The sequence below is a fragment of the Delphinus delphis genome, chromosome 1 (genome assembly GCF_949987515.2).
Source record: "Delphinus delphis chromosome 1, mDelDel1.2, whole genome shotgun sequence".
Taxonomy (NCBI): Eukaryota; Metazoa; Chordata; class Mammalia; order Artiodactyla; family Delphinidae; genus Delphinus; species Delphinus delphis.
In genome coordinates this window covers 28,669,691-28,682,583 of record NC_082683.1, presented here as the reverse complement: position 1 = coordinate 28,682,583, position 12,893 = coordinate 28,669,691, and the positions used below count along the sequence as shown (strand labels likewise).

Below are 12,893 nucleotides of genomic sequence, written 5' to 3'. Positions count from 1 at the left end.
GAGGGGTTGGGGTGGTGGGGAGGAAAGGGAAGTTTGTGGATGATACAGGATTACAGCAAGCCGCGGACGCCACCCAGCGGCCATAACGCAGCCCATGGGGAAACCAGGCTCCAAGAGTCCGCTGTGCGCGGAGCACTCTGGGAGTTGTAGTCCTGCTACATTAAGGTGCTGCCAGTGGAGCTGTTGGGTGTTGTAGTCCGACGTTTCCTGGGCGGGAATTACCCTCGTTGGCCGGACCACGAGTCCCGTGGTGCCCCGCGGCAGGCCGCGCAGGCGCGGTGAGTCGGTGCCGGTCAATCCCGAATGCCGCGGGGCGCTAACTGGGTCCAGCGGTGTTAGAAGGGGTCACCGAGTGGGTCTGTGTTGTGGTGGGGTAGGGCGGCCAGCACCATGTCGAGGCAGGCGAACCGTGGCACCGAGAGCAAGAAAATGGTAACCGGAGCGTGTGACTCGGCGGGCGGGGCGGAATGGAGGTGTTCTGGGGAAGGGGCCCGGCGCGGGGCGCGAGTCGCAACTGGGAAAGCTCCTTCTGCTAGCGCTGGGAGGGGGTGGTTCCGCTGGGAGGAAGGAGGAGGCTCCTTGGTGGGTCGAGAGCGGAGAATCGCTCCGGGGTGGTCCCGGGTGTGAGGCAGGTTGGAGGGCCCCTGGAGTAGCTCGGAGACCCCTCCCCCGAGTGCAGTTGGGTGCAAGACCAACAACGACGGCGGCAATAACAGTAACTCCCACTGTTGCTCTCTTACTGTGTGTTAGGTACTGGGCCTGGCATTTTACGTCCGTTATCATTTAATCCGCAAAATAACTCTCAGGTGGATAATGTTATCGCCATTTTAAAGCTCAAAGAGGTTGCATACTGGCCCAGATTTACAGCTAGGAAGAGTTAGGATCTGATGAACCCATGTCTCTCTGACCCCAAAGCTAATGCTTCAGACTACTAGACCATAATGTCTCTCACACTCAGCTACTGGTTTTGCCAGAAAGCAAGTGTAAGGGGTGAGCCAGAGTAGGGAGTAAGTGCTCTTCCTCTGGCGAATGGCGGGCAGGCTCCCTCCTTGTCCTGGGAATAGTGGGACACCATCTAGTCCTATGAAGTTTGGCTGCAGATGGGGGCTGGGCCTGGAAAGTAACGTGGTTGATGTTTTTATCCAAACTGAGGGGACTTCTTGACAGGTGTTCCTTTTCTTTGGCATATTCTTATTTCCTCCAGAATTGCCCGTTTGTCGTTGTTTTCCAGTTTACAGACTGAGTTATTGAAGGTTGCATGCAGGGCAGACCAGGGACCTTTTGTTGACACTCAGCTCTAGAAGGGATGACTAAACTTCCCTCACACCTTTGCATCTTATACCAGGAACAGCCACCAAAAATGGGCAGCAGGAGACCCTATTACTCCAGAGTAGTACTGTACTTTTTCTCTCAGATCCCTTTTGAGAAGTTGATGAGAGCTGTGGATCTTCTCGCAGAAATAGTAAATAGACAAACATATGCAGAGACATTTACTTACATTTGGGGAGGATTTGTGGGCCTGCGAAGATACTCTGTGAATTCCTGTTTTGGAGGAAATACTGAGTTAAAAAGAAAAAGGAGAGAATATTTTGCTAGGCAACAATGTCATGTAGGGGAAAAAGCATGGATATCGGTTGGAATTCTCATTGGTCCTCAATTTCCTTATCTATGAAATGGGGACAATAATACCTCCCTAGGATTAAGTGAGGTAGTGTAAAATGCATGGGGCATGGTAAATGTTTGCTTTCCCCTCCTTTTCCTATGACATGAATGGATATGAGAAGTCTTCCTGTTTAGTTTTCATATCTAGCTCTATTTTGTACCCTTTTTTTAAAACCTGAAACCAATATTGAAACTTTTTTTTTTTTAATTTTATTTAATTTTTATTTTTGGCTGCATTGGGTCTTCGTTGCTGTGTACTGGCTCTCTCTGGTTGTGTCGAGCAGGGGCTACTCTTCATTGTGGTGCATGGGCCTCTCATTGCAGTGGCCTCTCTTGCTGTGGAGCACGGGCTCTAAGAGCACGAGCTTCAGTAGTTGTAGCATGCGGGGTCAGTAGTTGTGGCACACGGGCTTAGTTGCTCCGCGGCATGTGGGATCTTCCCGGGCCAGGGCTCGAACCCGTGTCCCCTGCATTGGCAGGTGGATTCTTAACCACTGCGCCACCAGGGAAGCCCCAATATTGAAACTTTTAATACCATTTTAGCAGGAACCTTCAGTCTCCACACACACCCCTCCCCCCCCAGCCCTCAGTATTCACTCAGTTTTGGTGAAGTGAGGGAATTAGGGAGGGGCAGCAGTGCATTCAGGCCTCAAAGCTTTTGCTACTGCTGTAGTCTCTGCTTCGAACTTCTTTCCCCAGAGACTAGCTAGCTACTCCTCACCTCATCCAGTTACTCAGATATCTTCTCAAAGAGGGCTTTCCTGACCACCTGACTAGTTCTCTATCCTCTTACTCTACTCTGTTTCTCTTCAAACACTGTCTATTTCATTTAAAATATTTCATTGTAGATTCTATACTTACTTGTTTATTTTCAGTCTCCCCCATGAGAATGTAAACTCCATGAGGGCAGGGGTTGGTTTGTTCACTGCTCCAGTCCCAGCACCCAGAATGATGCTTGGCACTAGGCAATCTATATTGAATGAATGACGTGAAGGTTTGGTGCATCCTGTCATTCAATTCCTATTGGTACCTACTCGAGGCGTGTCACATGATCCTCTTTGTAGCCACCTGGTTCTGACATGCTCCCCTTTCCTCTCTGCCTTTGGAGTCTCCCCCTCTAGCAGCCCACTTCCCAATCAGCCCAACCTTCTGCTAAGTGCTGCGTTCCCAGGTAAGCCTTCCAAAACTTAAATGGTTAATATGCCCAAGTAATTAGATCTCTGCTTTTTGTCTGTGTAAACAGAAACAGCCCATTTGTCTAGCAAACTTTTCCTGAGTCCCAGCTCCGTGCAAAGCATTGTGGGAAATGCAGAGATGAAGTCCTAGTCCCTAACCTTGAGAAGCACATACTCTATGAGAGAGGTGGAAAAATACACAACACAGAAGTATGGTACTGCCTGGGCTTGAGTCCTGGCTTCACTGCTTACTTACGTGGCCTTGACCAAGTGTCTTCATTGTTTTGTTTTTTTTTGCGGTACGCGGGCCTCTCACTGTTGTGGCCTCTCCCATTGTGGAGCACAGGCTCTGGACGCGCAGGCTCAGTGGCCATGGCTCACGGGCCCAGCTGCTCCGCGGCATGTGGGATCCTCCCGGACCGGGGCACGAACCCGTGTCCCCTGCCTCGGCAGGCGGACTCTCAACCACTGTGCCACCAGTGAAGCCCTCTTCATTGTTTTAAGCATCAGTTTCACCATCTTCATTTATTTATTTTCGGCCACACCAAGCAGCTTGCGGGATCTCAGTTCCCTGACCAGGGATTGAACCTGGGCCATGGCAGTGAAAGCCTGGAATCCCAACTGTTAGGCCACTAGGAAACTCCCACTAAAAAGGTAATAATAGTATAATAAGGTTGTTCTGAGGATGAACTGAGGTATCGCATGTAAAGCTACCAGTGTGATAGAGCACCTGAGAACACAGTTGACACTCAGTAAATGTCAGCTAGCAAGCCTTTTCTCTTTTCTGCCGTGCTTGTCGGATCCTGGTTCTCCAACCAGGGACCGAACCTGTGCCCCCTGCAGTGCAAGCACAGAGTCCTAACCACTGGACCGCCAGGGAATTCGCAGCATCCTTTTTGTTTTAATTGAAGTATAGTTTATCTACAACACTATGTTAGTTCCATGTGCACAACATAGTGACTCGATATTACTGTACACTGCAAAATGGTCACCATACAAGCGTCCTTATTAGTAAAGATATTAACCTTTGTGTGTTTAGGCCTGCCCTTCTTTTGTGTTGTGGCTCTAATCTCCAGAGCTCAGGTGAGTTACTACTTGAGTAGCAGCATTCAGAATCTCCATGACAGGAGGCTGGAGAGTGACAAAAGAGGGATGGACTGAGTCCTGTTACTGACCTTCCTTCCCCAGCTGCTGGGGAGCAGTCACACTGGATTATTTGTGTTGACAAAAATAGTAAGTATGACTGTTAATAAGTATCTTGGAGCATTAGCTCAAAAGATCAGCCCCTTAAGGAGTTTTGATGTTTTGTTTGGGGCGCTGACTGCAAGCTGCCTGAAAACCGTGCGGTAGCTTACCTGAGTGTAGGGCTTGGCTTACCTACTCTGCTCAGGTTGTGCCTGAAGCACTTGGCTTTGCCAGTGTGAAACCACTCTTGTGGTTTCTTAGTCTGCAAAGCATCCTCAAGTCCAGGATCTCATTAGACCCTCCTCCCAACCCTGTGATTGGCATGACATATTTCACTGTTACTGTTTTTGTTGGAGAAGATTGAAGTTTAGCAAAGTGAAGTGACTTAGGTAAAGTCTCACAACTAGTGACAAGTCCATACTCAGAACCAGGTCTTCTGACTATAAACCGAGCATCCTTCTATATGCCTTACTAATTGTTTTAAAGTTCTTTATAGCGATTCAGAATCTCCCTCTTTGAACCTAGTTCAGGGTGCTTTCTGGCACCACACCACAGAGAACCAGTTTAAGGCCAAAAATAACAATATCTACTTTTATTTATTTTTTTGGCGAGCAGTATGTGGGATCGAACCCGTGCCCCCTGCCTTGGAAGCGCGGAGTCTTAACCACTCCAGGGAAGTCAGGGAAGTCTCACAGTATCTATTTCTTGAGTAGGTGCTGTGCAGCAGGTACTCTACACATATTATCTCATTGATAACCCTGAAGGGCAGATAATACTATCGCCATTGTGCAGATGGGAAAAGCTGATGTTCAGGGAGATTAAGCAGTGGCTTAGGATGACATACCTTTTTTTTTTTGGACATAATAACTTACAGGACGGTGCTCAACTCTAAGAAGACTGAGTCTCAGTTACTTAACCTATCTCCTGTAAAATGGGGATAAATAATGTTTGTTTTGCTAACCTCTCATGGTTGTTATAAAGCTCAATAAGTATCTGTGAAGACACTCTGAAAGTTTTATAAATGTTAGTGATCATTATTATTAAACATAATTAAAGCAGTCTGAAAGTAGAAATTTTGCAGAAGAGATTCATGTTTCTGTTGGAAGAATGTGCTTATGTTCAGTGAAGAAATGGGACTGATTGAATTGGTTGACCTTTAAGGTCCCATGGAACCTTAAGTTATAAGGGTCTTCAGACTCTGCAACCACTTGTTAGTTTTCTGACTTCCTCTTCTGTTCTTTCTTGTGTTTACTACTATCTAATCACACTGGTCTCCTAGCTGTTTCTCACTCATGTCAGACATACTCCCACCTCAGGGCCTTACACTTACTGCCTCAAATTTTTTCACCCAGATACCCTTACTACCTTCAGTTCTTTGCACAAATATCATCTTAATGAGGCCTTCTCTGACTACCCTATCTAAAACTGAACCCCCACACACACATACATACAGGTAAACATAAATCTCCTTTTGTGCTTATTTTCCTCCATAGCACTTTTCACCATCTGGCAAACCATTTATTTTATTTATTCGGTTTATTACCTCTTTCCCTCCTGTTAGGTAGTTCCTGGTACATAGTAAACTTTGAATGAATGATTTTTTCTATACCACAGCTCATTCCTATTTTTAAAGTCTGAAGACCTTTAAGTTGTGTATTTATGTCATGCACTATTCCATATAGGCTTGGTTCATAACTGAAGATGGAGATAAGACTTACAAATTAAGAGAGGGTGTGGAGAACCTGCATCAGGGACCCTATTCCCAGATCCCAGGCATATTGATTCTGTGACCACCGACAGATCTGTTTAGGACCTTGATTTTTCTTATTGGTAACCTGGGGGCTGCTGCTGTATAAAATGCTTGGTAACATCGTGATATGCATGTTACTCGGCATCATGGTGGGCTGAGGCTCTTGGAGTCTCCGTCCAAGGACTCATTAATAATGGAAGAAAAGATCTCCTGATTTAATGCCGTGGTGCCAACTCTGTGGACTGGTTACTGCTGGATTGTCTCCATCCATTCATGCCTAAGCCATTCTAGTGCCAAACCCTTAACTTTACTAAAAATTATTCTCCTCCTTCATAGCTTCCCTTTAATTGCCATATTTGGTATATGGTCTCTTGGAGACATCCTGATCTGTTTTAGTTGAATTCAAAGAGCTTACTTATTCTGAAACTGATTATCTTTGACTTCCTGGTACAGTACCTTTTATTTGTTTGTTTTTTAGGGAAGGTTATTAATATTGCAGTTGTGGGGAACAGTGGACAGAATGAACTTTGGCTTAGAAACTCCTGGTTTTCATCCCCCCAAGTTACTTTTGTCAATAGTTAGCTGTCTCTTGGGGACTTCCCTGGTGGTCTGAATCCGCCTTCCCAGTGGTTAAGAATCCGCCTTCCAATGCAGGGGACGTGGGTTCAATCCCTGGTTGGGGAACTACGATCCTACATGCTGTGGGACAGCTAAGCCCACATGCTGCAACTACTGAGCCTGAGCGCCACAAGTAGAGAGAAGCCTGTCTGCCGCAATGAAACATCCCACGTGACGCAGCCAAAAATAAATAAATAAATATTTAAAAAATAAAAATAATAATTATCTGTCCTTGGTCAAATTACTGAACCATTCTGAGGCTCAGTTTCCTCATCTCTAAAATGAGATTAGTTTCTGCTCTTTCTGCTTTACAGAGTTATTGTGGGGTGAAAAATGAGATAATGAAAAATAGAATGTATGTAAGCAAAAGGCATTCGCATTATTATTCTTTTTTAAAAAATTTTATTTATTTTTGGCTGCGTTGGGTCTTCATTGCTGCACGCAGGCTTTCTCTAGTTGTGGCTAGCGGGGGCTACTCTTCATTGTGGCGCGTGGGCTTCTCATTGCAGTGGCTTCTCTTGTTGTGGAGCACAGGCTCTAGGTGCACAGGCTTCAGTAGTTGTGGCACGTGGGTTCAGTAGTTGTGGCTTGTGGGCTCTAGAGCACAGGCTCAGTAGTTACGGTGTATGGGCTTAGTTGCTCCGCGGCATGTGGGATCTTCCCCAGACCAGGCTCAAACCTGTGACCCCTGCATTGGCAAGCGGATTCTTAACCACTGTGCCACCAGGGAAGTCCCTCACATTATTATTCTTGCAGTGACCTCCTCACCAGGCCGTGGGGATGAGGTGAGGAGCATTGGGCCGTGGGAGCCTGAGCCTTAATGTTAGTTGTACTTTCTTCCCCCGAAGACTTGCAGACGGAGAGGTGCTCTGCTCCAAGTCTGACAAGCCTCCATTCAGAAAGGACTGGTTGGGGCTTCCCTGGTGGCGCAGTGGTTGAGAGTCCGCCTGCCGATGCAGGGGACACGGGTTCGTGCCCCGGTCCGGGAAGATCCCACACGCCACGGAGCGGCTGAGCCTGTGAGCCATGGCCACTGAGCCTGCACTTCCGGAGCCTGTGCTCCACAACGGGAGAGGCCACAACAGTGAGAGGCCCGCGTACCAGTACCACAAAAAAAAAAAAAAAGAAAGAAAGGACTGGTTGGGTAGCAATCTTGATTTTTCAGCCATGTTTCTGTATGAGTACATTGATCCAAATGTGCTGCTAACACGTTTCTCACTTTAACTCCGATAATACCTTTCCCCCAACCTGCTGCTTTTATTCTGTAGTCTTGGTATTTGCTGTTCCTTTCACCTTCCACATCTCTCTGTTTTTTGGTAAGTAGGTGACAGGATTCTTTATCTGGGAGTTTCTGTGCTTTCAACTGTGGTTGTAATAGAAACCAGTCCAGGTCAGTATTGTGTTCCAGGTACACAAAAGATTGTGTTCCTTTCAGAGTTATCCCTTTCCTGCAAACACTTTAGCTATGTGTCAAGAGAAACATTATTTTTTCCCATGTTGGTGACTTAGAGGGTTATCATTAGTGCAGTGGACTTCATCTGGTGCTTCCTTCCTTCCCCCTGGGACCTCTGCTGCTCCTGGATGGGGCCTTGGGAGTGCAGTTAGGCTTGGCAGCTGTGGTGGGACCCTGGGTCAGCAGAGGTCCACCTTGGTGTGTTGGAAGGGTGACTGCTCAGTGCGTGAGGTGCCTTTCACAGCCTGTTTTTTAGTGGGTCTAGTTTCAGCCCTGACACGTTGACCCTAGGGAGCTAAATTCTTTGGCTACTCCACAGGGGGTGATGGTCTTTCCCACCAGACACGAGTAACCTTCCTTTGAATTCTGACAGTTGCATTGAGGCCCATCCAGACTCTCACCAAACTTGCTTTTCTGTGTGGCTTGGTCCTGACTGCCTTTTGAATCTCTTTTAGAGCTCTGAGCTCTTCACCCTGACCTATGGGGCTCTAGTCACCCAGCTGTGCAAGGACTATGAAAATGATGAAGATGTGAATAAACAGCTGGACAAAATGTGAGTGAGCTCCTCTGTGGGAGAGTCAGTAACGGGACTCCTGAGTGCACCGAATCTACGTGGTCCCTTAGGGCCCAGAACAGGGTTCACTCTCGTTACCAACACTTTGGGTACAGTTTCCACTGCTTATTTATTGGGGTGTTTTGGGATTGTCCTAGTTTTCCCTTTACCACCAACAGCCTTATGTTCAGACATAAGACATTCAGACCGCATAATATAGTCTGTTCTCTCATTTCTTTCCCAGGGGCTATAACATTGGAGTCCGACTGATTGAAGATTTCTTGGCACGGTCAAATGTCGGGAGGTGCCATGACTTCCGGGAAACTGCAGATGTCATTGCCAAGGTCATTATCCTGGGCCACCTGGCCGTACCGAAGGATTGTCATTGGAAGGCACTGCTTACCACTCGCTCCCTTAGAAAGGCCCTTATTATTCCAGAAGAATAGCTAGGCAGCTGTTTGGACCAAAGAAGCCTTCCTGGTGGTTTAGGAATAACACAGATTATGAGAAAGGGAAGAATGGTTGGGATCATCCTTGTGGATTAAAGACCCACTAAAATCAAAGCCAGATCTTTTCAACTGTGCAGGTATAGCAGAGTAGCATGGGGGTTAAGAATATAGACAGACCTGGCCGTGAGGCATGTGGGATCTTAGCTCCCCGACCAGGGATCAAACCTGTGCCCCCTTCGTTGGAAGGTGAAGTCTTAACCACTGGACTGCCGGGGAAGTATGGTCCACATCCAAAAAAAAAAAAAAAATCTTAGGGGAAAAAAAATAAAGAATACAGACAAACCTGGCTTCAAATTCTGGCTCCAATACTTAGTAGTTCTTAGGTAAGTTATTTTTAACTTCTTTAATTACCAGTTACCTCGTCTTTAAAATGAAGAAAATAAGAGCTACGTCATAGGGCTTCTGTAAGGAGTAAATAAAAAAATGAACATGAGCGTTCAGGTAAAATGAATGCCCTTACTGCAGCATGTATATAGAAAGTGTTTGCTATTAATAATATTAGTGTTACATATTATAGGGTTAATAATAAATGATACAACACCTATAGCTTTGTGGTGTTAGAAGAAGGGTTCAGATAGCAGAGAGAGAGGACAGGAAAGTGTGTTGGGACCGCTCTGTGGTTAGATGCTGGTTCAGGGCAGCCACCCCTGTCAGAAGATCAGTGCTCCTTTCCACTAAGAAGTGCAGGTAATCAGCAAGTTGTCATCTAATTGTATGATGCCTTGAAGGAGAAGGGTGTGGAATTGTGCACAGTTGCTTTTCCTTTCTGCCTTGAATACCTGAAGCTTCAGTGTCTTGCAGAAGCCACAATTTTTTTCCTGAACCATTTAGTTCCCCTTGCTGGTCCCATCACATCACCTTCCCTGTCGTACAGCCCCTACTACTCTTCCTCATAGTGCCATTGTGTGTTTTTTGACAGGTGGCGTTCAAGATGTACTTGGGCATCACTCCAAGCATCACCAATTGGAGCCCAGCTGGTGACGAATTCTCCCTCATTTTGGAAAATAATCCCTTGGTGGACTTTGTGGAACTTCCTGATAACCACTCGTCCCTTATTTATTCCAATCTCTTGTGTGGGGTGTTGCGAGGAGCCTTGGAGATGGTGAGTGCAGCTCTTTACCTTCTGAGACACCTGAAATGTAGTAAGGTCTTAATAAATGTTTGAACGAATGAATGGGAGAGTGAAAAGAAGGGCTTTTAGCTCACCCCAGTGCTTCGCTGCCTGAGGTGGTGATGCTGCCAAGTGTAGGATCCAAGTTGGAAATCTCCACATGGTGTTGATGCTCCCTGCTAGGCTGGGAGGTGGTGCGCTCAGCCCTCAGAGCCCAGGAACATCTGTTCCCAGATTGGCTTATTTGGTGACAGTTTGATTTGCGAGTGTTCTTTGCTAAGTCTCCCTTATTGGGTGGGGACCACTGCCTTCTGCACAGGAACTGGCAATCTTGTCCATGTGGAAACCAGCCTCCTTGTTTAGGCTACTGTGGATGAGTCAGTTACAGCCCCATCCCTGGTGGTTTCCCAGAGGCTGTGGCTAGGCAGCCGCCCCTTCATTTTTGCACTGTCCCTCAGGTCCAGATGGCTGTGGAGGCCAAATTTGTCCAGGACACCCTGAAAGGAGACGGTGTGACAGAAATCCGGATGAGGTTCATCAGGCGGATTGAGGACAACCTCCCAGCTGGAGAGGAATGACCGTCCCCAGGACTTCAGCGTAGCTGGCAGGAGCCTTGTTGGAGTCAGGAAGCCTCAGTGCTCCCTCTGCCCTCTAGAATTAACTCAGTGACTGTTTAACACGGATGTTATATATTCTTCTAACTTTGTTTCCCTTCTCCATGTTAATAAAGAACAGACTGTGATATAGTCCATTTACCCTACAAGTGTGCACATTCAGGAGGGAAATTCTTTGCTCCCTTTCCCTTCAGAGGGGCTGGATGTAGTCATCCTTGGTTGGACTGGAAAGAGCTCAAGCCAGTTTACATTCCTGTTTGAATTTTCCAAAGTAGAACCACTTTGACCCCATTAAGAGGCAAGCCTAGCACATTTGTCCCTGGGTCTTCAGAAAGTCATTGGTGAATGGCCGTAGGGAATCCAGGATTCACTGGGACAGGGGAGGAGAAGCTGGGAGGGGTGGGTCGGATTTGCTAGCTGTAGTGTGACACACTGTAGTGCTTGCCAGGAAAGGGGAACCAGTCATGCCAGAAACGTTGACTTCTGGGAGGCCACCCAGGCCTCTCTTTCCTTCCTGCTGTTTGGAGGCAAGATCTCCTCTTTTTACAGAGGGTCCATCTCTTTTTCTTACAAGTTCTTCAATAAAGACACATTCTTGAGTGAAATCCCAATCATGTCATGTTTTTTCTCTGCTCAGCCCTGGGAATTTTGTTACAGTGGGGTGAGGAGACCTGCTAAAAGTTCCTGTGCCCTACCTTGACTTCATCTGGTCTAGGAATGGCTTCTTCCCATGGACCAGAGAGTCTGGGAAACCTGGGAGCAAATGAGGCCCTTCAGAGTCATTTTTGAGTCTACTGTCTGTAGCAAAATCTAGAAGCAGACCATTATCCCAGACGTGCCTAAAATGGACTGTCCTGGGCCCTTGGCCACCAAGTTGGAGGATTTGGCTAGAAAGACCATGTAAACCTTGGTATTGGGGTGCCATTTATTGAGTGCTTACCATGTGTCATCACTGTACCGAGCACTTTGTACGTATCATCTAATTCACAATAATTCCATTTTTAGGAGGAGGGCCCAAGTTGCCCAAGGTCATACAGCTAGTAAGTGGAAAAGCTAGGGTTCAAAGCCCCAGCCAGACTCCAAAGCCCGTGTTCTTAACCGCGATGCCTGGCTGACACGGTGGGAGGGTGGGGGAGCAGGCCTGCGGCTCCCTCTCAGTGTCACAGAGCTTAGGATGGCTTTTGAAGGGAGCGATCAGAGGTCGTCAGGCCATATTTGGTAGCACTGTTCTTGGGGATGGCCTAGGGCCTTGAGGTCTCAGGCTGTTGGGGTGAAACAGAGCCCCAGGCATTCCCTGAGGTTAGTAGGCAGGCCTGAGATGAGGGGAGCATTGTGCTTGAAGTGTGTCTTGGTCATAAAGGTTAGGACAAGGGTCCTGGGGCACCAGAGCACATGGCCTGCCTCCTCCAGCTGGGTTAAGCCGCTGAGGAGAGGAAAGATCACTTTTGTGTCCCCGAGTATAGGGATCCCATCCTTCTCTGAGCCTCTTTACCTCCCCCTCCAAGTACAATTGGGGGCCCCAGGGCATGCACCCCATTTTGGTCAACTGTATCCTCAGCGCCCATCAATGCTGGATCCAGTCACACCAGAGTTTGAGTGAATGAAGGAGAGATTAAGGGAACGAAGGCTGGGCCCCAGATGTGGAAAACGTTTGAGTGGTGCCTGGTCCCTGCCAAGAAAAGTGAGCTGCCTCACCCTTTCCTTCTCTAGGGGGGCCCTTGCCCTTCCTCTCCTCCCAGACCACAACCAACTTCCCAGCAGCTGTTTGTATGGCGTGAGGCTTTGGATATTTCCTTTCCCAGAATTTAACTTGGGCAACGTTACAGGGTCGGCAAGCTGTGGAAACAAAGCCCCCTTGGTGAGTTCTCGCGGTTACAACCCCACAATTGTGTGATGTGCACCCAGGGGCTAAGGGAAGGGAAAGGGCTGAGGGCTGTGAACTATTGGGAACATCACCTCATCCTCTCCCCAGATAAGCCAAACATACAAGGCCCAGCTACCCAACAGCTGGTCCCCCACCCCTGAAGTTAATTAGCTGTAGATTACGTATCCCTTTGCTTTCCTATGACTGAGGCTGGGACACCACACCCCGCAACCCCCAGGCTAGGCCATTCCCCATTCATGATATATTGGCACAGCCAGCAGGATGGGGCAGGTTTGCCTGGTTGTATGGGAGGACCTGATTAGCCGGGGGGGGTGCGGGGAGGTTTCCCAAAGAGCCTGGGTGGCTGGAGTAGTCCATGCTGGTGGCCTTTGGACTTGG

The 12,893-nt window shown here is 47.7% G+C and overlaps 1 protein-coding gene across 1 annotated transcript; it reads left to right on the top strand.

Moving 5' to 3' along the window:
• Positions 1–267: 267 nt before the first annotated feature.
• TRAPPC3 (trafficking protein particle complex subunit 3) lies at positions 268–11,235 on the top strand. Its single transcript, XM_060003752.1, has 5 exons — positions 268–432; positions 8,299–8,396; positions 8,641–8,740; positions 9,825–10,007; positions 10,475–11,235. Exons 1-5 carry the CDS (start codon positions 391–393, stop codon positions 10,592–10,594), a joined length of 543 nt encoding a protein of 180 aa, XP_059859735.1. The 5' UTR covers positions 268–390; the 3' UTR covers positions 10,595–11,235.
• The last annotated feature ends 1,658 nt before the right edge of the window (positions 11,236–12,893 follow it).

Coding starts and splice junctions, on each gene's coding strand:
- TRAPPC3 (XM_060003752.1), top strand. CDS start 391: ATGTCGAGGCAGGCGAACCGTGGCACCGAGAGCAAGAAAATG. Junction 8,741..9,824: donor CTGCAGATGTCATTGCCAAG/GTCATTATCCTG, acceptor GTTTTTTGACAG/GTGGCGTTCAAGATGTACTT. Junction 10,008..10,474: donor TGCGAGGAGCCTTGGAGATG/GTGAGTGCAGCT, acceptor ACTGTCCCTCAG/GTCCAGATGGCTGTGGAGGC.